The following is a 21872-nucleotide window of genomic DNA, read 5'->3' on the forward strand; positions in this document are numbered from 1 at the left end:
TAAAGCAAGCAGTATTACTGTCCTTCTAACATTATGGAAGAGGAACCTAAAGTTGAGGGTGGCTGATGACTTGCTCAAGGTTGCACAGCTGGCAAGTAGCTCAGGGACTAAACTTCCAGGGCTTTCCCTGTGTCCATCTGTCCGCTTGACCAGTATGATTACTAGCAGGTCTCTCTTTAGGGGCATATGGGGACATCCCCATGGCCTGATCTGCAGGTCCAGAGAAGGCCTTCGGGTGCTTTCTCACCTGGGACACGAGGCTATGACGAAGCTGTGTATTTGGAAGGGAAAATGGCAGGATATCTCCATGTCTGGATACATGGATTTCCTCACTCTGGTGGACAGCTAATTTCCATCTGATTCCACAGACTGTCCCACCTCACAGACCCTCACTCCCAGATGCTGAAGGCAGTGGGAAAAGATCTTTTGACCTCTTTGGTCAGGTTTAACTTTTTCATTTTTTTAGCTAAGTCCCCTATAGATTGAAGTTTCAGAAAGCAAATGCTGAGTGTATATTTTTTTTCCTCCATGAGACCAGACAGGTGATTATGGACAATTTAAAATCAAACACCACCCCAGGTAGTTGAAATTTTGCTTTGGCCAACAAATTGGAAGTGGAGTGATAGCTCAAGGTGTAGATAAGCATCTCTGATTCTTAGAGTGGTGTGAGTGACACTCATTCAGACTCCACTGCAGGAAAAAGCAGCAAGCTACTAAACTGGAGCACTCTACCTGCTTTTCCATCAGAGTTGCAGCATCTTGTTCATAACACTTTACTGAGGACTTATCTTACTTCTTAATTTTTCTTCTCAAATTTCTTTCTATGACTCTCAAACAGTGACAGATCCACAAGGAATGATGAGTCAGTAGTGGCAGGAAAACAACTGGATGGATTCACTTAAACTGGCTTGGTCAGAAAGATCTCCTTTTAACAATCCTTAGTTATTATTTTCATGAATATGAATACTTTTCTGCTCCTTCCTAAGGAGAATACCCTCAGAGTAAACAGTTCTCCAAGACTCTGGGCTAGCCCTTCACTTTCTCTGACAAGACTCATGCTTTGGAAAACCAACTTAATTCCAACAGGGGGATGCCATGTCCCTCATGAAATACCCAGTAAATGAGTTCCCAACATGGACAAGAGGTTTACATTCTTACAGTGAATGCCTTTACAAAACTGAGGACGTTCAAGTCAGTAGAAAACCAAACATTTGGATAAAACCAGAAAAACATTCTGTCTAAGGAAGTTTTCTCTTTTGTGTTCTCTGCTAATATGAGGATCTATTAACATGTGGAAAGGTCTCATTCTGGAAGACTATGGGAGATTTTTTGTGCATGTCCTACTAATGTAATTTACTCCACTGTCTGGACCTACTACATATTCATGCAATCTGGCACCTATAAAGCCCTCATTGAGAGCAAAACCCTCTCTTCCTCATTTCTTGTAGATTCCCCATCACATTTCCCCCAGCGCCTGAAACAAACTTCCTGTACCTCCTCAGAGCTCCCTCCTTGGCTGCTGCCCTGTTGTCTCCTAGAGGAGAGAACCTTTCTGAAGGCAAATGCCGTGCCTCCCCCTGGTTTTCCTCAGCCGTTCCTTCTTCTTTTCTTTCAATTTCAGGCTTTTCTTTCCACTTCTTCCCTTCCTTTTATTTCCAGGATCAAGTGATCCTTTCTTATTGCTCCTTCCCTCCCCATATTAGTAATATTAACTTTTCCTGTTGGGGAAGTTGCCTTTTCCTGCTTTTGTCATTGTGAAGAACAGTTAGAAAAGTAATCCAACATTCCCTGGGCTCCCTTACACTTCTCAGCCTCCTTTGCAGGTAGTTTAGGCTCTGTGACTAGTTTTGGGCAATGGAAAGTGACAAGTGATGTGGTTCTCTTCCAGGTGGAGGAGTTAAGGGCTGGTATGCCTCCTTTATCTCTCTCTTTGGTGACCATGGAAACTAAGGGTTAGGATGGTAGTGTTTATGGGATGGAGCGACCAGATCCCAGGGTCACTGTATGGACTCTCACCAAACAGCACTTCATGTGGGCTAGAATTAAACCTTTGTTGTAATAAGCCACTGAGAAAAAAAAGTTATTTCAGTCAAGCTTGCCTATAAAATCCTCATCTCTGTCTCTTTCTCCTGCTATGGAACCTTTTCCTTCTTCTCTACTATCAGTGTTCAACCCCAACCCTTAAGTCCCAACTTAAATTCTAATGTCACTTTGTGAATCTTTCCTGAATTGTCCCAGGAACATTTTAATGTTCTGGCTTACATTTTAATGTTCCCACAGGGATTTATGCTAGCTTTTAACATATACTATCCAATCCTTACAAAATTCCTACTTTTACAGATGCAACCCTATTATAATACTTAATACATTTTACTTTGTATGTTTGTTTATTTGTACATACCTGTTTCCCACTATGACTGTCAACCCCTTGAAGGCAAGACCTCTTGTCCATTTTGTTTGGTCTATCTGTCCACAAGGAGGATCTTATAAAAGTATGTGCTTAATAAATGTTGAGACATTCTCCTTTTCTACAAACATGTTCTTCTCCTCTATTATGGAGGAACCCTTCCTTAACCTAGATAGATTCTCTAGGTACCATGAAAATCTTCTCCATATCACTGCCCTATGTCTTAATACAGGAGTTTTCACCTGCTTTTTCTGATTCTTCATGGTCACATTATATTTTAGTTCCTTGTAAAATGTCTTACTTTTCTGCACAGGATATCTGAGGTATTCTTCCAGCTAGTATCCATGTACCTTTCTGGTAACTGGACACTCATTTCCTCCAGGGGGTGCCTCTCCTGTTCACAGTGGAGGAGTGTTTGACCTAGGTCAAAGCCATCGAGCACATCACATTCTCCTGGCACCATCAATGGACACAGGACTGAGTCAGAGCCAGTGATACCCAAGGATCACAAATTCTGAGAAAGAGCTGCCACTGACCCCATTGGATATGACCCAGGAAAGAGGCGCCTTTTGGAGCTGCTGGCATCCAGCTTGTAACGACAATGCGATCACCTGCTCAAGGATGAGATTAACACAAAGGAAATAATGCCCATCAATGAAAAGCAAACCCTGAAACCATAGCCCTCGTTCAGTTGTGCCAGAAGTCCTCTGCCATAGTGTTACATTTACCACTTCAAAAGAATAATTAAATACTTTTATTATGGAAATTTAAAAACCTTGACAAAAGTAGAGAGAATAATACAGTAGTATATTGAGCCCATTATGTACCTGTCACTCAGCCTCTATAATTACCAAAACATGGCCAAAACTGTTTCATCTGTATCCACATCCACTCACCCAGATTGTTTTGCAGCAAATCCCAAACATTGTTTCATTTATAAATATATAAATATATCAGTATAAATAGCTACAAAATAAGTATGCAAAAAAGTACACAATTCCCGGTTTTTATGAACCACCACAATCTACTCTTCCCATCTCATTTACCTCTCCCTATACTGGACTACTCTTGGGTTCTCCTAGCTGTTTAGCTGGGCCCACACTTTCCCAGCTTTATGGTTTAATCCTCATTGTTCCTGTCTTCCTGAGTGCCTTCCTACCTCTGACTGTTGAAATCCTAGCCCCATATATTTATGTTAAAGGTATGTTTGTTCCTGATTCATCTCTTGCTCAAAACTGCATTTTACTTGAGGGCTATCATTGCAAATTTCTCATCTTTGAGCATCTTATAGTTCCTTCTGTAGCATTGATTACCTAGCTGTTCATTAACTATTTGTTAAATTGAATGGAAAATAACCATAATGTGTGTTCTGAGCCTCTAAGTGTCTCTGAAATCCCTAAAAGAAGTTCTAAACCTTCTAGGAAATATTTTATAGGAAGGGAGTTAAGTGAGTTTCTCATTTGAACATTTTTCATGCTTTACCTCCTGATCCTCAAGAGGAAAAAAAGTGACTTTTCACACCTCAAATTTCTAGAAATTGGCCTCTCATTAAATCATGGGCTATAGCATATTTTTCAGTGCAAATTTACGTTTTATTTTCATGTTATTTTGCTTAAGACAGCCACAGATTTTTACCTTTTATATTCATCACTGCTTATTCCCCTTGTTATCTTAAAAACAAACAAACTAATAAAAACCTTCAAAACTGGGAACCTGGAAATAAATCCACGCTCCCCCAAGAAGTTGCCTAAAAAGTAGAATATTAGTACTAAAGGGTTAATACAATAAAACTCTCCTCATCTTTATGGAAAGGATTAAATTTTTATAAATGTGAGGTCATGAAGTAATGTCACTAGTTTATGAGATTAAAGGTATTTGCAGTTGACAGTAAAACTAAGAACTTAATGCTAAAACCTAAGCAGATGATGTGCTTAGAACTCATAAAATTGGTGTTAAAATTACCTTGTTCTCTGTTTTTATTTTATTCCTGATGTAGGCAGTTATTCTATCATTAACGTTAGTTCATTATGAATGCATTCAGCTCAAGAAAGAGTTGTTTGGCTAAAAGTGGATATATTTTTTAAAATTAGAAAAGTAGGATATGAAGGTTTGGCAAGTCATTATAAGGACTTTGAATTCATGAAACTATGAATTCATATTTTGGATTAACATATCCTTGTCTTTTCTCTGCAATATACAGTGACCTAGAATATATAGTTGTCAGATGCTGGTGAAATAATTTGCAACTTTAGGTAAAGAAATATACTTGGCAAAAAGGAAAGTGCTTAGCAAAAAAAAAAAAAAAAAAAAAGTTTCATGACCCAAATATCCCTGTCATTTACACAAATGGAGCCAGTGTTCCTCACTCAGATCAACGCTTGCACTGTAAAATTTCTATTTGAGTTGATGGAAAAGTTTTGGTAATGGATAGTGGTGATGGTAACACAACATTGTGAACACAATTAACAGCACTAAATTATATATCTGAATGTGGTTAAGAGGGGAAACTTCAGGTTGCATACATGTTACTAGCTTAAACATTAAAAACAAAAACATAGGACTCTACAACAGCAGACAGTGAGAGCTAATGTTAACCATGGGCTATAGTTAATAGTACAGTTATAAAAATGTGCTTTTATCAATTGTGATGCAAGATGTTAATAACAGAGGGGTATATGGGAGCTCTATTTTATGAATGATTTTTCTGTAAACCCTCAACTTCTCCAATAATAATTTAAAAGCCTCAACCAATTAGACTGCTTAGATGGATCTTGAGGGAATTATGGTGAGTGGAAAAAATAAAAAATAATCCCCAAAAGTTTTATATATATATAATTCCATTTAAATAACATTTTTGAAATAAATGACAGATATAGAGAGCAGGTTAGTGGTTTCTAAGGGTTAAGGACTGGGAGCTAGTGTAGATAGGAAGTGGGTATGCTCATAAAGGGGTAACAGGAGGGCACATTGTTGTGATGGAACAGTTTTGCAAGTTGAACATGTTGGTGGTTAAATGAAGCTATGTGGGGGATAAAAGTGCATAGAGCTATGCACACATGCACACACTCACCAAAGAGTGCTAGTTAAATTGATGAAATATGAATAAGCTCTGTGGAGTGTGTCAATGTTAATTTCCTAGTTGTTATTTTTTTTCATGGGCAGGCACCGGAAATTGAAACCAGGTCTCCGGCATGGCAGGCAAGAATTCTGCCACTGAGCCACCATCGCACTGCTCCAATTTCCTAGTTTTGACAGTGTATCTAGTTTGATAGGTATGCAAGCGGTAACCATTGGGGGTGGCAGAGGGGTGCCGAATGAAAGATGCATTTTCTTTTGCTGTCTTGTGAACATGTAATTATTTCAAAATTAAATTTTTTTTAAAACATTGGACATTTCTTGGTCACTTTAAGATGAAAGAACATACAATATCTTTGCCCTTAAAGTATATAAGATGCCTATAAGGTCAGGAGTTAATCAAGTGAAGTTATAGGAATGGGGGGTGGGGGGCAGCACAGGGACAGGAGAGGCCTGTGGCTGGCATTAAGGGGACAGCTATTATTCAGCTCTTAACACTGTGGGATAATGGACCTGGAATTGTTGGGTCTTCTGAGTATTGGTGTTGTTTTTTAAAGAAAAATTAAATTTCTAATAAAAATCTCCTGATATTTAGACATTGCCAACATAAACTCTTTTGAATACCACATAGGCCAAATGAAAGATTCTGGAGGCTGGATTCTATCTAATGGCCCTTTGCGTGCAAACACTTCTGCAGGGCAGAGGTTCAATTGTCCTCAGGATGAATTCTCCAGGCACTATGGTAGTCTCAGTACACAGCTCACTCATCTGTAATCCCTCATGAAAGAGTGAAGAACAGTTATTCCTGAGAAAATAAGTGTTCTGATCAAGCTGTTAATGAAAATGTCATCAGCCACTGGTCCCTCACACCCAAGGACTCTGAATAATATCAACATTTATTTAATCACAGCTCAGACTGATGCCACTGCTCTTGAGACCCCTTACAAGTGCTGACCAAGAACTCCATGACCAGGTCCTCAGCGTGGCACCTGGGAGCCATCAGGGGCTCAACTGGTGTTTTTTAGAATTGTTCATTTGTACTTCCCCTGCTCTCTTAGTTCTATTCTTATTCTTATTCTTATTAGGCTAAATGAGATCTTCTACAAAAACTGAGAAAATGAACCAGAATCTGGTGTCCCATACTAGAGTTCTGCCTACTCCTGAGGCTTCTCCAATTGCCTGGTGCATTCACTTTATACATGGGTGTCAGCAGCACCCACCACATCTGTCTCTATTTGAAGCTCTGAACATATGCCTTCTGCTAATTAGAGCAAATCAGCAGAGCAAAGTACCAATAAGGTTTTTGTTCTTTAAGGGTTTTGAACCCTTAAAGGTTTTTTGTCATCTCTGTCCTGTTAAATACTCAGAGTTAGGGGAGCCCTTCTCCTCCTGCTCCCCTTTCAGCCAGCTGACTTAAAAAGAAGTGGGGCGGGCCGCGGTGGCTCAGCGGGCAGGAGTGCTTGCCTGCCGTGCCGGGGGACCCCGGTTCGATTCCCGGCCCCGGCCCATGTGAAAAACAAACAAACAAACAAAATATAATAAAACAAGAAAATGTTTAAAAATGTTTCCCATCCTTCCTTCCTTCTCTGTCTTTCCTTCCTTTAAAAAAAAAAAAAAAAAAAAAAAAGAAGTGGAAAAGAGGGCATAGATCTTCTATATTCTTCACTGCTCCTTGCAAAACAGCTCCAAGCACCATGTCTGTGGGTCAGCATCACTCCCTCCATCCCACCCCCCACTGTGTGAAACTAATCAAACACCCTCTGCCTGCAATCTCTAGCACTGGAGCATACCCAATTCCTTCTTGAAGGGACTGAGCAGAAAAGTTCCAATTTTTTAGCTTATAGGTTAGTAATTTAACAGATTTTAAAATTTCATCTATGTCTCAATTACAAATACTCAAAATCAAATTCAAATTATTAAAAAAAGAAAAGATCCATTTGCATGATCTCTGTCCTTTCTCTAAAACTGTGCTAATAAAGTATCCAGAAAATGTTTATTAATCCTCCCTTAAATAAAAAAGTATTTATAGGTATTACATAATTACATATTAATAAAAAGTCTCTTCCATTTTCCATTTTTTACAAAGCTCTATAATATGCAAACTTTTTAAGGGTTGGTTCTCAGCTTTGAAAATTATGCTAATGAGATAAGAGCAATAATTCCAAGTGCAGCCACTAATTTCTCTGAGGAGAAATGCACAGAGACCCTGGGTCCTATGTTTGTTTTCAACTAATTACTGTGTATTTACTTTTCCATTAGTCTGATAATTTTTCTTTCAATTCAGAATTAAGCAATAAGATACTGAATTATATAAAGCCCTGTTTAGCATAGCAGACACACCCCATCATTCCTAGTTCTCTGATTTACAGCTCTTAAAATGCACAACTGAAAGGCTGTCTATATGCCCTTTTGTATTTATATTCCATCATGTACTCACCTCAATAATTTATGCATTCTCAGAAGGACAGCCTAGCAATTAACTCCAGTCTTTTCGAACTCACCATCTCATTATGTAAAGTGGATTTTAACACAAACTTTATTAGCAACTTTCAACCCTAATTCCTTCTTATCTCTCCCACCCCCACCCTGTCTAGTAATGCCAGTTTATATGTGAGCAAAATGCCCTGGAAAATGGCAGTTTAAAAAATCTACATTGGACTGGCAGTACATTAGTAATTGGTCTTTGCACTCTGGGGCACCACAATAAATCGAGATTGTCGTATTTCAGCTGAAGCATGTGATGCGATTCCTTATAGAAATGGAAATTAATTCTTCTTGTTATACAACATAGCATTTTAACTACATTCAGGAGGAACAGGCAAGTCAGGAAGCTATTATTTTTATTCCAAGGGGAAAAAATAGTACCCCCAAAACCCTTTGTGAGAAGGTAAAGAAATGCATGGTATCTTTCTTCAAACACTAGAAATAGGAGAGGCACAACTTTGCAGAGTTCTCTCAGGCCTAGGAAGTGCATTGACTGAAGAGTAAGTATGTGAATTAACAAACCTGTTCCTGTGGTAAGGAGCCAAAGTGGGTTGATGACGGTTCTTGTAAAACTCAAGAGAAGGTAGCACTTCGAAGAGTACATGTCAAAAGTGCGAATGGGGAGACATCTCGTCCCTGTGGCTGACTTACCATCGTCGGGGTCTACGGCTTGAACTCTGGTTAACAGGGCCTTGGTGGCTGTGTTCTCATAGACACAGGCGTTGTAGTGGTCGGAAGAAAACACAGGGGGGTTATCATTCACATCCTCCAGGATTAAGCGAATATTGGATTGACAGAACCTGCCACCCCCGTCTGTGGCCCTGGCAATCAGGCTGTACACAGGGACTTTCTCCCGGTCTAATAAGGCCGAGGTTTTTAACTCACCTATGAAAAAGAAAGACTGCATTTTAAAAATTTTCTTTGAAGAGCAGAGAATCAATTATATTAAGAATCCTCAATAGAGGAAGGACTAATAACATTTGGCCTAAGCACCCCTTACTTGGACAAAGAGATCAAATTAAATTTTTTAGGCATCAGGGAAAAATTTTATGGGACTCGCTGTGACAACAAACCAGCTGCATGACCTTCAATGACCTGTAATTAATCCCACAGAGAAGCCTGTGGTATCAGGGGTTCTTTCTTTTGGCTGAAAGAGAAAAGCTCCTCTCTCTTTAAACCTCTCATGCTCTTTTCTGGAGAGCTGCTAGGTCTCTGGGTTACTGTTATATCTCCAGAAAAAGCATAGAGAATGGACCAGTATCCCACGTTTTCTAATGGACAATAATGTCAATAATCCATAAACCCAGTGGGGCAGTCTCTTTGCCTCCAGATACTCGATATCTTTTTATCCATCTTTTAGGGGGAAACAAAGCAATCAAAACAGAGGCTGGCTTTAGCACTAGAGCAGGGTCTTGAAGGATTCCTACTAAGCCAGGGTTAACCTTTTATGTGCTAGCTAAGGTCTGTGGTTGCTGGGAGAGCAACCAGGCCTGACCTGGTGGCTGGGGAAATACTTGAGAAGCTTGGAGCGGCAGTGATTTACCAACTAGAATGGAGACAGGTCTGTATTTTAAGCACTGGATTATCTGTACTGGTGCTGAACCTCAGCCCATGTTGAGACTTTTTTTGTTGTTTGTTTCAATAGATAATGACAACAAGTACAATGACAGACTTGAACAAATTATATTTGGTGATAAGTCAATGACTCAAAATATTATGACCTTTAAATAAAAGTAATAGTCATCATTTGGACCAAGCCATCTATATTTATCAGGCGGTTCTTCCTAAGACTTCCCTGCTGCAGTAGCCCATTCTCCTCAAAGACAGATCAGATCATTTCCCTTTCCTATATGAAAAGCTCAATGGCTTTTCAGTTGGGCATTCAAGGCCTTCTGTGATCTGCACTAAAGTTATTTTTCCCACAGCTTTCCTCACAAGCCATTCGGAAGCCCCCCCCTCCAGTGACAATGTTGTACATACCACTCCCTGGTGTGCTGGCCCTTGTCAATGGTTCCTACTTTGCTAGTAGAATCTTGGCTCAGCTCCAAAGCTAGCTCTTCCCAACAATAGCTGCTTCTTCTCTTTTCATCAAAATATCAGCTACTTCTTACTGTATGCCAAAATATAAGTCCTCTGAAACCTTTCCTTGGTACTTACTTTCTTCTACCTTTCATCATCCTTATTATTGGTTTTACTTGCCTCTCTTCCCTTTTGGATAACAGTATTTTTTTTTGAGGGGGGGATGGTCTGTTTCGTTCATCTTGGAGTTAAGTAAATATTTTATAAAGTGCTGTTATGTCTACTAGCTCCACAATAAATGTTAGCAGTTAAATAAAGAATAACCAGACCCATATTACCATGAACTCAGTCAGTGCTTCCCAGCAGTATACAACTGACATGGGAGTGAGGGGTAGAAGTGACCCACTACCATTTTGTAGATTCAACAGTTGGTTACTGTTCACTCAACCCAACAGAACACTGGAAATAGACAAGCTAGTCAATCTTGAGACATTATATAAAAATTGCCATTGGATGGACCATTTAATACACAACCAGGAAATAATCTGCCTCCACAGAAAACACCTTTTCCATCAGTTCTGGCTTTCAATGCACACACCTGGCTTTAGCTTCCCTAACCTTTCACGTTGTAAGTTTTATCTGAATCTGTAAACAAATCAGAGAAACTAAGCAGGGAGGTTCAATAAAAAACAGAAAACTGTGTTAATAAGAATCAGGAAGGGACCTAAAAGTGATTTCAACATGGGGAGATTCTCTTTACTATGCATTACTATCAGGTTTGCATGGAAACCTGCAAAGCGTATTTATACCCTTTATAGGCAGATGCCTTCACTTACAGAAACAGGAGAAGCAAACAGAGATGTCTTATTACTTGATGATAATTAATATAGGCAAAGTCAGGGCAAGTTTTAAAAGCCAAATAAAATTTGTTTGGTCTAGAGTAGCCATCTTTAGATACCAGATGATCCTCTTATTTCTTAAATAGAATCCAGAAGAGCTGGTCACCTCATCAAGGCTCTGGTGTATTAGCCACCCACTGTGAGGAGACCAGCTGAGGGTTTAAGAACTTCTCTTCTAGGTTAACAATGATATTCACCCAAAGGATAAGTTTCACCTTACCACTTTCTGGATCTAGGAAAAATTCACTGTTTCCAGATCCATAGAGTGAGTATCGTATTTCTCCATTGGATCCAATATCGGCATCCTTTGCACTGACCTTCAGGATGATTTTATTTGATGGAATGTCTTCGGGAAATAATGCTGTATATGCAACCTAGAAAAAGGTGGGGAAAAGTGATTAAATAATTAGTATTGGGGGGACAATTGCCATATATAGCAGTTATAAACCATTTCTTTCTTTAAAATGCATTTATACAATTTGGCTCCTGTTATTTTTATTTTCCTTCACCATAGAACCATATGATTATAAATGATGAAACATGATATATCTGCTGCACTGCCCCTCCTATGGCCATTCATTTAACAAATATTTACCGAGTAGGTGCTATGTACTGTGTACTATTTTGAGTGCTAAGAGTACAGACAAAAATCCCTGTCCCTGTGGAACCATGGCAGACATAAGGAAATGATCCTGGTCTTATTTTTGCAAAGCCCCAATGAGTCCTGGTATGCTTTTCAGCTCTTTAAAGAGACACTACTAACATTTGGCATTATGAAAGTCTATTTGCAGCACTTTTCTAAGTTTTAAAACTCTAATACTATCTCTTGCTCCATAGAGGGTAAAGGTAAATTAAGGGTAATATAGTTTCAGTAACAAAGAAAATAAAATATAGTACTGCTACCTTGCCACTGGCTGTCATTCTTTGTACAGTAGTGGAAAGGTCACTTCCTGAGGAGCCTGGAGACCTGGGCTCAGTACCAATGCAGCCAGTAATCAGCTGTGTAAACTTATATATGTAATCTACCCATTAGAGCATTACATTTCACTCTTATGTAAGCAGCAATTTAGGTAGAATAAGTTGGAAGGTCTTTTTTGATTACTTAAAAATTATTTAATTTTATGACTCATGACTCATGTTTTTTGGGCAAAGTTAGGGGTCTTATTTTGCTAATTATGCTCTTTTCCTGCTTTGAATATTTTATCTTAAACACCACCTCCTACTTTGTCTCCAACTGGAGGTCACTAACAAAGAAGGTAAGAGCAGAGATTAGGCTGTGTTTACAAAGAAAAGTGAAATGGGTCTTGATTTAATTTTAAGGAAGCAGAGTAAACAGCAATGATATTTCTCCAAATCTCACCTGATCACAGACTGGGCTATTATCATTCACATCACTGACAGTCACTTCTACCAGGGCCTGTGTGACAAAAAGCCCATCGGTGGCAGTGATATTGAGGAGGTAAATGTCTTGCTCTTCTCTATCTAGAGGCCTCTTCACATAGACCTTCCATTCATTCTGCACCAGGCCCAGGGCAAACCTTCCGCGGGGGTTCCCTCCTGCAGTGAAAACAGAGCTTTTGAAGCTGTGCAATGAAATGCTTGTGTGGGGTTATGCAGGTGCCCCTCAAACTGGACCATTTATGATGATGAAAAAAAAAAGATATTCCTTTAATTCTCTTGCAATAAAGTGTGGTATTTATATGCTTGGCATGTGTGGAGAGTGAAATAGTAACTTTCCAAGAGAATAAAATCCACTTAGAGAAGCTGGAGATGATCTCTTGTTTAGCTCCCCTTAAGGACAATCAAATTCAAACTGCGAACAATCAATCGTCTTCTCAGGATGACACAATTGCCTTCCCACTTAGTCTCATGAGAGGATGTAATACACCATAGCTCTTGTTACCAAGACAATTTCATTAGCTGTTGATTATGCAATCAAGGAAAAGGCAGCCAGTTCTATTAAGGAACCCTTTAATGAAGGCTTTATCATACAGCTGTGCTCTTATTTGGATTGGAGTTTTGGGGAGAAAAGTTTACACGAAGGAGGAAGACCCATTGGTATTAAATAGCCCTAACGAGGGGTTCATTTAAGAAACAGGTCAAAGATAAGCGCTGCAATTAGAACAAATTTATCAGAGTGAAGCTGGTAAAAGCAGAAGAAAAGTAGAAGAGATGAAGCGGAACAGCTTTTTATGATGCTGAAACACTGACAGTGATCCCGGCAATATTACTTTTCCACATCATTAAACTACATGGAGACAAAAAGCAGCCTAGAGAATAAGACAGGAAGAGGAAAGAAGAAAACTACCTTGACCTTCTAATCCCTGAGAGGGAAATAATGTCATTTCAAACATTTGAAGAAGACTGGGCAAGACACCTGGCAAGAATCCAGGAATTAAATTCGATCATCATCATTTTCTTTATTTGGGCATTCAACACCTATTTATTACCTACTCTCCTAAGGCACCGTTCCAGGGCCACAGCAGGGGACAGACCGACAAAATCGTTGCTTACATTTGTGGTGGAGCGCACATTTTAGTGAGGAATAATGACAATAACAGATAAATTGAAATTACTATATGATGGTTCTACTCCATTGAAAAGGTGGAACTATCTCACCTTCTTATAATGGATCTAAAAAAGCAGAGGGCAAAGACCATGGTTCTCATGCCCAGGGATTGAGCAAGGAGGAGTGGAATTATGCACTCTTGATGACAAGGCAAGGGTGGGGCATTGGATAAGGTGTCAGTCCCTGAGTCTCATCAGTGTGGGGCAACCACAGAACAAACAGAACCATACTGGGCAAACAGTGCAGAAATGGTGAGGGCTTCCCATTTCTCCAGTGCAATGGTCTCAAATAGCGGTGGTTTTGCACCCCAGGAGACATTTAGCAATGTCTGGAGACATTTTTGATTATCACATTGGGGAGGGGATGTGCTACTGGCATCTAGAGGGTAGAGGCCACAGATGCTGATAAACATATGACAATGTGCAGGATAGCCCCCACAACGAGAAATTATCTGGCACCAAATGTCAATAGTGGCACAGCTGAGAAATCCAACTCTGGTGGGGCCCAGGGACCTCCCTGGGATATCACTTTACCCCACCACTGGCTAGGATTCAATTATGCTTTAGTTGAATATTATTTTAGTGTGCACAAATGTAATCTCTCTATTAAATGCTTTCAATGCAAACCCACATGGTTCTTTTGTTAAATAGAATGATTAATGGTCCTTTGTTAATCCCAGGCAGCACAGCCAAGTTGTGTCACATCAAGAGCAAAAGTTAAATCTAATTAAAATCAGTTGGTGGTTGGCACTGGTAATATAACAGTAGCTCTCAGCTACTCTGTACTCATCACTTTGGTAGAGTTGATGGGATGGGCCCTTTAAATCATCCATTGAGAATTCAGACTATGTATAAACCATTAAGGCTGAGTATTTAACAATTCTTCCAAATAGGAAAGTATCCCTCAGAATGCCTAAGCAGGTTTTCTTCTGAAAACGAACACAAATAAATCAAAGTGATGCTTTACTCACCTTTTTTTCCTTACCACTATCCTTTATGTCTTTACTGCAGAAACATTTTAATGAAAAAAGACTGAAGGTATCAGAGCAAGCTTAAAATGCGTAAAGAGGTTTAAACAGAAAACACCATCAAGAAAACAGTTCCATAAAGAAAAAGAACAGCATTGAAAAGAAGTGTAGCAATCCCAAGCACTGACATGTTACCACTGCAGATCTTATTTGTCAATGATTAATTAACTTTTTTACTAACATACTTAAGCAGATTCTGTGTCCTAAGGGCATTCTAATTAATTCATTCTCACTCTGTATAATGTAGTTTTTTCTAAAGGGAAGCCACCTGACTATAAGTATTGATGGATTTCTTAAAATCTTTTGTCACTTTGCTATGCTCTCCCTTTGAATGTTACAATATTAGCTTTAAAACCCCAAAAAGGTTTTAGGAAAGCTATACCCACACCACTAATGCTCTCCTCTTTGCAGTTTAAGGTCCAGCCGATCCTGGGAAGACACCTCTCTGTTCAGTGGCACCCCTTCTTTACTCAGTCATGAGATCCTTGACCCTGTAGAGTCATTTTATGGTAACATTTTGGGTACACTCTTGGTGACCTCATTTGTCTATCTTAGCTTTCCCATTGAGCTATTACTTAACTATTTGGAAAGACAGAAAAAGAATCCAAGAAAGCTGAGTTTTCAGGCAAAACACCCTTTGACTTGAAGTTATAATTTAGGATTTATCAGCTAAAGGTCAAACCTTGCCCTCTAATTTGTATGTGTGCATGTGTGCACATGTGTTTTTACTATCAGGAGAAACCTGTAAGTGAAGCTTACTGACATCAAGCTATTTGTTTTCTATTTTTTTTAGCCCTCAGAAAAGTAGAAAGAAAAGAATACAGTGAAAAACATATCTCCCCATCAAAATGAATCATCATTTCTTCCAGTGCGAAAGTTTGTTGAACTCCACTTTAAATGATAAAAAAAATGATACAAGGACTGGGATTCTGATCTTTGTAATCTGTGGCAGACAAACCAATTAAGCCCACTAAAGCTGAGTTAGCAACAACCCACAATTGAAAAACAGAGTTAATTTAGAGATCCTTTACTCATTCCCAACGAGATTTTGTTACTCTCAGTTGTTCATCTCACCTTCCTTCTTCTCTCCTACCCGTATCCCATATGTTATATATGGTGAGAATGAATTCCATCTTCTGTTAGAAAGCAGACCATACAGTAAAACTGCAGGTGGTAGGACTTACCTGTAATATGGTAGCTCACTTGGCGATTAATGTCGGAAGTGTCTCTGTCCCACGTGCTAAGGACAGCGACCACTTCGCCTGGTGGGTCACTCTCCTTCACATTCCCACGATACACATCGTGGGCAAAGACTGGTGCATTGTCATTTATATCCGTCACCCTGACAGAGACCAAAGCCGTGGAAGAGAGAGAGAAGGCTTCTCCAAGGTCAGAGGCCACCACAGAGAAGGTGAATGTGGGATCCATCTCGTGATCCAGGTCCTTCAAGGTACTGATCCAGCCTGTGTTGCTGTCAATTTTGAATGCCTCCATTACCTTTCCGGGCTGGGAATCAGAGTGGAGGGAGTAAGTGACCTGCCCGTTGGCCCCCCAATCCACATCGATAGCTCTCACCTGTGTGACTTTGGTGCCCACAGGCATCCCTTCCATTATGATGGTCTCATAGCTTGATGTTTCAAAAACTGGCTTGTTGTCATTCAAATCCAACACCTTGATATCCACATCCACAGTAAACACAATGTCTACCTTGTCCAGGGGTATAGTGGCTGCGACTTTGAAGTGGAAAGCAGGGCTGATCTCATGGTCAAGGCGTTTGTCAAGCTTGATGGTGCCTGTCTCCTGTTCTATGATGAAGACACCTTCTTTGTTATTTTCTGGCCGTTCCCCATTGACTGTGCTAAACCGAACATGCTGACTAGGTAAAATCCTCAGACTGTCTACCGTGGTCCCAATGGCTGTGTCTTCTGCAACAGTAAAGGAATACTGAGACTGGGTGAATGAGGGCAAGAATGTTTCAGGGGGCAGGACATGGATATAAACAGGGATGAGGGAGTGCTTTACTGGAATACCCCCGTCTACTGCTTTGACAAAGAACGACAGCACCGTATTTCTCAGCTGGTTAAAATTGCCCTTTGTGACCATCCAGCCATTGTCAGGATCGATTTCGAGGAGGTCAGCCACTGAGACTGAGGCCTCACTGTACAGGGAGTAAGTAATCCTTGAATTTGCTCCATCATCTGGATCCATGGCTTGAACCTGAGTGACCAAGTAGCCCTTTCCAACATCTGCCCTGACGCTGGCCCTGTATTCTACCGTCATGAACTGGGGAGCATTGTCATTTTCATCTGCAACAATCACTCTCACAGTGCAGAAAGTCGTTCTCCCTCCACCATCGAGGGCTCTCAAAAAAATACTAATGTCTCCTTCCAAAGGGTTTTCCCGGTCTAGCCTTTCTGTTGTTATGATCTGCCCATTGCTGTCTATGAGGAATCGATCCTTGGCAAAGTCATTGATGATGGCATAGCTGATCTGCCCATATGTCCCTGGATCTCCGTCTGTGGCTCGAATGTGAATTACCTTTGTCCCAGCTGCTGCATTCTCTCTCACTTCAGCTACATACGTGTTCTGTGAAAAAGCAGGGCTGTATAAATTAGCTCCGAGTACCCTGACATGCACCTGTGCAGTGCTGGTGAATAAACCATCAGAGACAGACACGTTCAAACTGTACAGAGGCTCCATCCGCTGCTTCCAGTGGTTGGAGAGGGAAATGACTCCACTCTTGCTGTCCATTAGAAAGCTTGTCCGGTCATTCCCAGATAAAATACTATATTCCAACCGGTCAAAATCAGAGCTATCTGCATCAGAAGCTTGCACGCAGGTCACAAAATGGCCCCGGGGGGCTAATTCACTCACATATGATTCATAAATGAGCTGGTTAAAAACCGGAGGGTTGTCATTTATGTCTGAAATGTAGATATGAACGAGGACCTCACTGCTCAGTGATGGGAAGCCATTATCTGTTGCTCTGACTTTCAAAGTACAGTGTTGGACTAACTCATGATCCAGCATCCGTGCTGTCAGGATCAAGCCACTTGCACTGTCTATGTGAAAATAATCTGTGCTGTTGTAAGAATCCTGTACAATCTGATAATGTACCAATTTGTTATTTTCTGAGTCCGCATCAGTAGAGACAACTTGCAAAACAGGTGTTCCAATGAGAGATGCTTCTGATAATGTTGTGTTGTATGTGGCTTGATCAAAAATAGGGGGATTGTCATTTACATCATTAACGAGCAAGTCAACAGTGACTTCAGCTCTGGCACCTGTAAGGGCATCACTGGCTCTTACTGTCAACCTGTAAGCAGATGTCATTTCATAATCCAAAGGGCCAATCACTTTCATGACACCAGTGTCAAAGTCAATGTTAAATTGTTTATAAGGATCCCCATCAATAATGATGTATATGATTCCTTGGCCTTCTGGACTGGTGGCATTGATGCTGAGAATGGGGGTGTCCATTCTGATGTCTTCATTGATGGATGCTGTATAAAAGGGCTTATCAAACACAGGCATTGCTTTGTTGACAATAGTGATGGGAAGTTCCACAGATGCGGACAAAGAGGGTTTTCCACCATCTCTGGCTAGGATAGTGACTCCATATTCGATATTGGACAAGTCAGAGTTGAATGCTTCTTTTAAAATAACATTCCCTGAATTGGGGTTAATTTCAAAGTGGCCATAATCATCCTGTAGGACATAGGTCACTTCCCCATTTGCACCTTTATCTTTGTCAATGGCTGTCACACGGTAAATCAGAGTCCCGGGCTCAGCATCAACTTGCACAGCAGCATAGTAAGGGAGGCCCACAAAGACTGGAGAATTGTCATTTATGTCTTCAATGTTAACCCTGACCACAACTCTAGCCACACGTAGCTGGTCTAGCTCACGGCTTGCTTCCACAACCAGCTCATATAACTCTTGTTCTTCACGGTCAAAGGGGACTCCAGTGGTTTGAATGACCCCTGAGGTAGATTTTATCTTGAATTTATTTCCTGGGTTTAAGATGCTATATTTTAAGGGCTCATTAAGGCGGTTTCCAACTGCATTGACAATAGCAACTTTGGTTATGTTAGTGTTGTTCTCTGAGATTGAAGTGGAGTAAAAGCTTTGTGTAAAGTGGAGGCCACTGTCCATGGCTTCTTTAACCACGATGGTGGCCATGGATGTACTATAGAACTTCCCATCAGATACTTTAACTATAAGCATGTAGTGATCTTTGGAAAGGTTGTTGTTTTTTATGGTGAGCATACCACTATTTGAGTCAATTAAAAAATTATCCAAGCTGCCTTCCATTAGGCTGTAGGTCAGTTCAGGGGGTACCTCAGAGTCAGGATCCATGGCACTGACTTTCAGAACCTCCACTCCAACATAGGTAGGTAGAAGTAAGACAGTCTCAAACACAGCCTGCGTGAAAACAGGTGGGTTATCATTCACATCCGTCACCTCAATGTTGACTTCAACAGGACTCTCTGCAGTCAGCTGGGGGCTACCACTGTCTCTCACATGCACATGAAAATGGAAATGGGCAATGGTTTCATGGTCCAAGTTGGCAATGGTTCTGATTGCACCCGTACTGGAGTCGACAGTGAAGAACTTCTTGGCCATGGACTCCACAATCTGATACACAAGCAGAGCATTCCGATTGCTGTCCGCATCGGTGGCTCGAATCACCAGTGGGCTGTTATCTGAGCTTCTGACAATGCTATTGACTGGGGCAGCCTCACTTAGGCTGCCTGAGTACTGAGAAAAGAGAAAAACAGGGGCATTATCATTTTCATCAACAATCTGAATATTGACTGTGGCATTGGAAGCCATTCCTGCCATGTTAGTGGCCTGAATGATGATCTGATAAGAGGAAGTGCGTTCGTAATCTAGTGCCTTCCGGGTGCTGATGACTCCAGAATATGGATTTATAGTAAAGATCCCATCAATGTTTCCATCTTTGACTTCATAAATGAGGGTAGATTGACTGATGGCAGAGATGAGAATGACTGATGTTCCAATATCAACATTCTCATTTACTTCTGCTTGGTAGTCTTTGTGAGTGAATTTGGGTTGAGAATTATCAGACATGGTGACAGAAATGCGCACAATTGCGGTGGCAGACATCGGCGGGGAGCCCTGATCCGTGACCTTGACTGACAGGACAAACTGACCCATCGTCGTCATGTCTGGCTCTTTGGAAACGGTGATGATCCCCAGCACTGGTTCGATTTTGAATGTGTTCCCAGTGTTCCCTAAAATAGAGAAATCAGTTGGGAAAATGAGTTACAAGTCGGTCATCAAAATCTTTTTTTGAAGATTAATTCTTTACCTAAAAGTAGCTTACTCCAATATAGCAAGTTATTATGATTATTTGTGTATGAATACAATCATTTGTATTCATGCCATCTTAATCTGAAATAAAATGAGAGATGTCTCTGTTGGAGTATTCAAAAGTACATGACAAGCTTTCTAGGAAAATTGTGAATTTCTGATCAGTACCTTCTTAATCCAGGTTAACAACAACAATACAGCACTGTGTACATTCAGGCTGGGAAATAAGAAGCTTGTAGGAACGTGTAGGAGTTCCAGGAAAAATTTCATGTTAACGTCTCAGAAAACTGAAATAGAGACCTGAGCAATGGCAACCTTCCAGGGATGACACCAACTGCAATCCTGAGTGAAGAATGCTAAGAAGGCCATGTCTCTCTGTGTTCTTCCTTAATAGTGTCCAGGTAAGTACTCCCTCACTCTAGCCCCAGGACATTTCTTCATACCCAGCAAGGAACGAGTGACTGAGATGAAGGGAGTCAACTGCTGCGCTCCAGTAGAACTTCATAGCTGTGTTGTCCCAGGACCACTGACCTGCTTGTCACAGCCCTCAGGATACTGTATTCATGCATTGGGTCCATCATGGGCTTTCTGTCCCTTTCTCTTTTAACATAATAACCTATTATTCCTATTTCCTTGGAATCCACATCCTGCTTATTCCCTCCTGTGTTACTTGACCCCTTTGAACCTCATCTTTGCTTGTTTTCTTGGAATCTGTGGCTTCTTGTAGGTTTTTGGCATCTGGGCAAATGCTGTACCTATCTTACTTATGATTACTTCTCTAGTACATGGCACAGTGCCTGGCACAAAGAAGGTGCTCGATAAATGTCTGTTGAATGATTGAGAGGAGAGGGAAACCTAAAAAAGATTTTTAATTCTATATCTGAATGTATCCTGGGATCCAATATGCCCCCATTCTAACTCAACTCTTAGTCCTGGTCCCTCCTATACTGCCCTGTCGCAGAGCCACCCATGAGCCAGCCATGGCACCAAAATAAAAATTGAACTGAATATAAGACCAGAAGCTCTGCCTCAGTCCTTTGGGGCTAAATAAAAATCTTCAGTAGTTACTTTAGAGGGCAGGCAAGGGATAGAAAATTTATGGCCCAGTAAATGATGTAACATGTCGTTTATCAGAGGTTTGTGGGAGAACTCAAATAAAACATGCACTTTACGCAGCCATTTGCTATTTGCTTCAAAGTGCTGAAGTATCTGGGATCTGCCTCTCTCCCATCACCCTCTGGGAAGAAATGGGTTTGGTCTAGGACCACTCCAGGTCTGGTTAAGTTTGTCCATCTGCAAAGGAACTGGTGATCATCTGAGATTTACTGTGCACACTGTAATTCTCATTAGCTTCTTACACATACAATCTAAGGTTGTTTGGACATACCAATCATTCCTGTGGGTTTCTGGAAATTCAGGTTTTCTAGATAAAAGATGTTTTAAGGAAATCATTTTTCTCTCCAGGTTTAGTTAATTCTTAAAGAAATTTCTGAGTTTCTTCTATATTCAAAGTACCATGCTGTGGTCCATGGAGGTTAAAAGAAAAAATAAGGCAGTTTTTTAAGCTGGATGGAAATTTAAATTACTCTGTGAGAACCTTCAAACTGGTTTAAAAATCATCTGGAAATCTAAGAGGAGTATAAGTAATAGTTCTAATGACAAATATAGAAAACAGGTAGACACATGGATAAATGTTTAGAAAAGTTAAGAAAAGTTGAAATGAAACCCTATTTCTAAATGATTATAATGACATAAATCAATGTATATGTATGGCTGAATATTGGGAAAAGAAAATACATGAGATCAGAACAAATCATAGAGAGAATACAAAGAACTGTTGAGTTACTTGATATTTTCTGTGACTATATCGAAATATTCTCTAGATTTAAGTTTCCCTGTACTATTTGTGAAACTAACAGATCAAGGATTACATAACTAAGTAATAAAAATACCCTGTGATAAACAAGAGATGTGAAATAGCATTTCTAAGGAAATTCTAAAGGCTTTGGATTGAAAGGGAATACCTTGGAAACCCAGAAGAGAAATGGGTGCATT

General features: G+C 40.3%; 1 protein-coding gene across 5 annotated transcripts in view; it reads right to left on the reverse strand.

Moving 5' to 3' along the window:
- FAT3 (FAT atypical cadherin 3) overlaps positions 1 to 21872 on the reverse strand; it is a 655772-nt gene that overhangs the window by 72236 nt on the left and 561664 nt on the right. For all 5 annotated transcript variants that reach the window (XM_077113295.1, XM_077113294.1, XM_077113296.1 and 2 more), the window contains 4 exons: positions 15665 to 19738; positions 12245 to 12441; positions 11105 to 11258; positions 8618 to 8851 (listed from right to left, as the gene is read on the reverse strand). In XM_077113295.1, the coding sequence (XP_076969410.1) occupies positions 8618 to 8851; positions 11105 to 11258; positions 12245 to 12441; positions 15665 to 19738 (4659 nt within the window). The remainder of the gene's footprint in view (positions 1 to 8617; positions 8852 to 11104; positions 11259 to 12244; positions 12442 to 15664; positions 19739 to 21872) is intronic.

The sequence above is a fragment of the Tamandua tetradactyla genome, chromosome 8 (assembly GCF_023851605.1).
Source record: "Tamandua tetradactyla isolate mTamTet1 chromosome 8, mTamTet1.pri, whole genome shotgun sequence".
Classification (NCBI taxonomy): domain Eukaryota; kingdom Metazoa; phylum Chordata; class Mammalia; order Pilosa; family Myrmecophagidae; genus Tamandua; species Tamandua tetradactyla.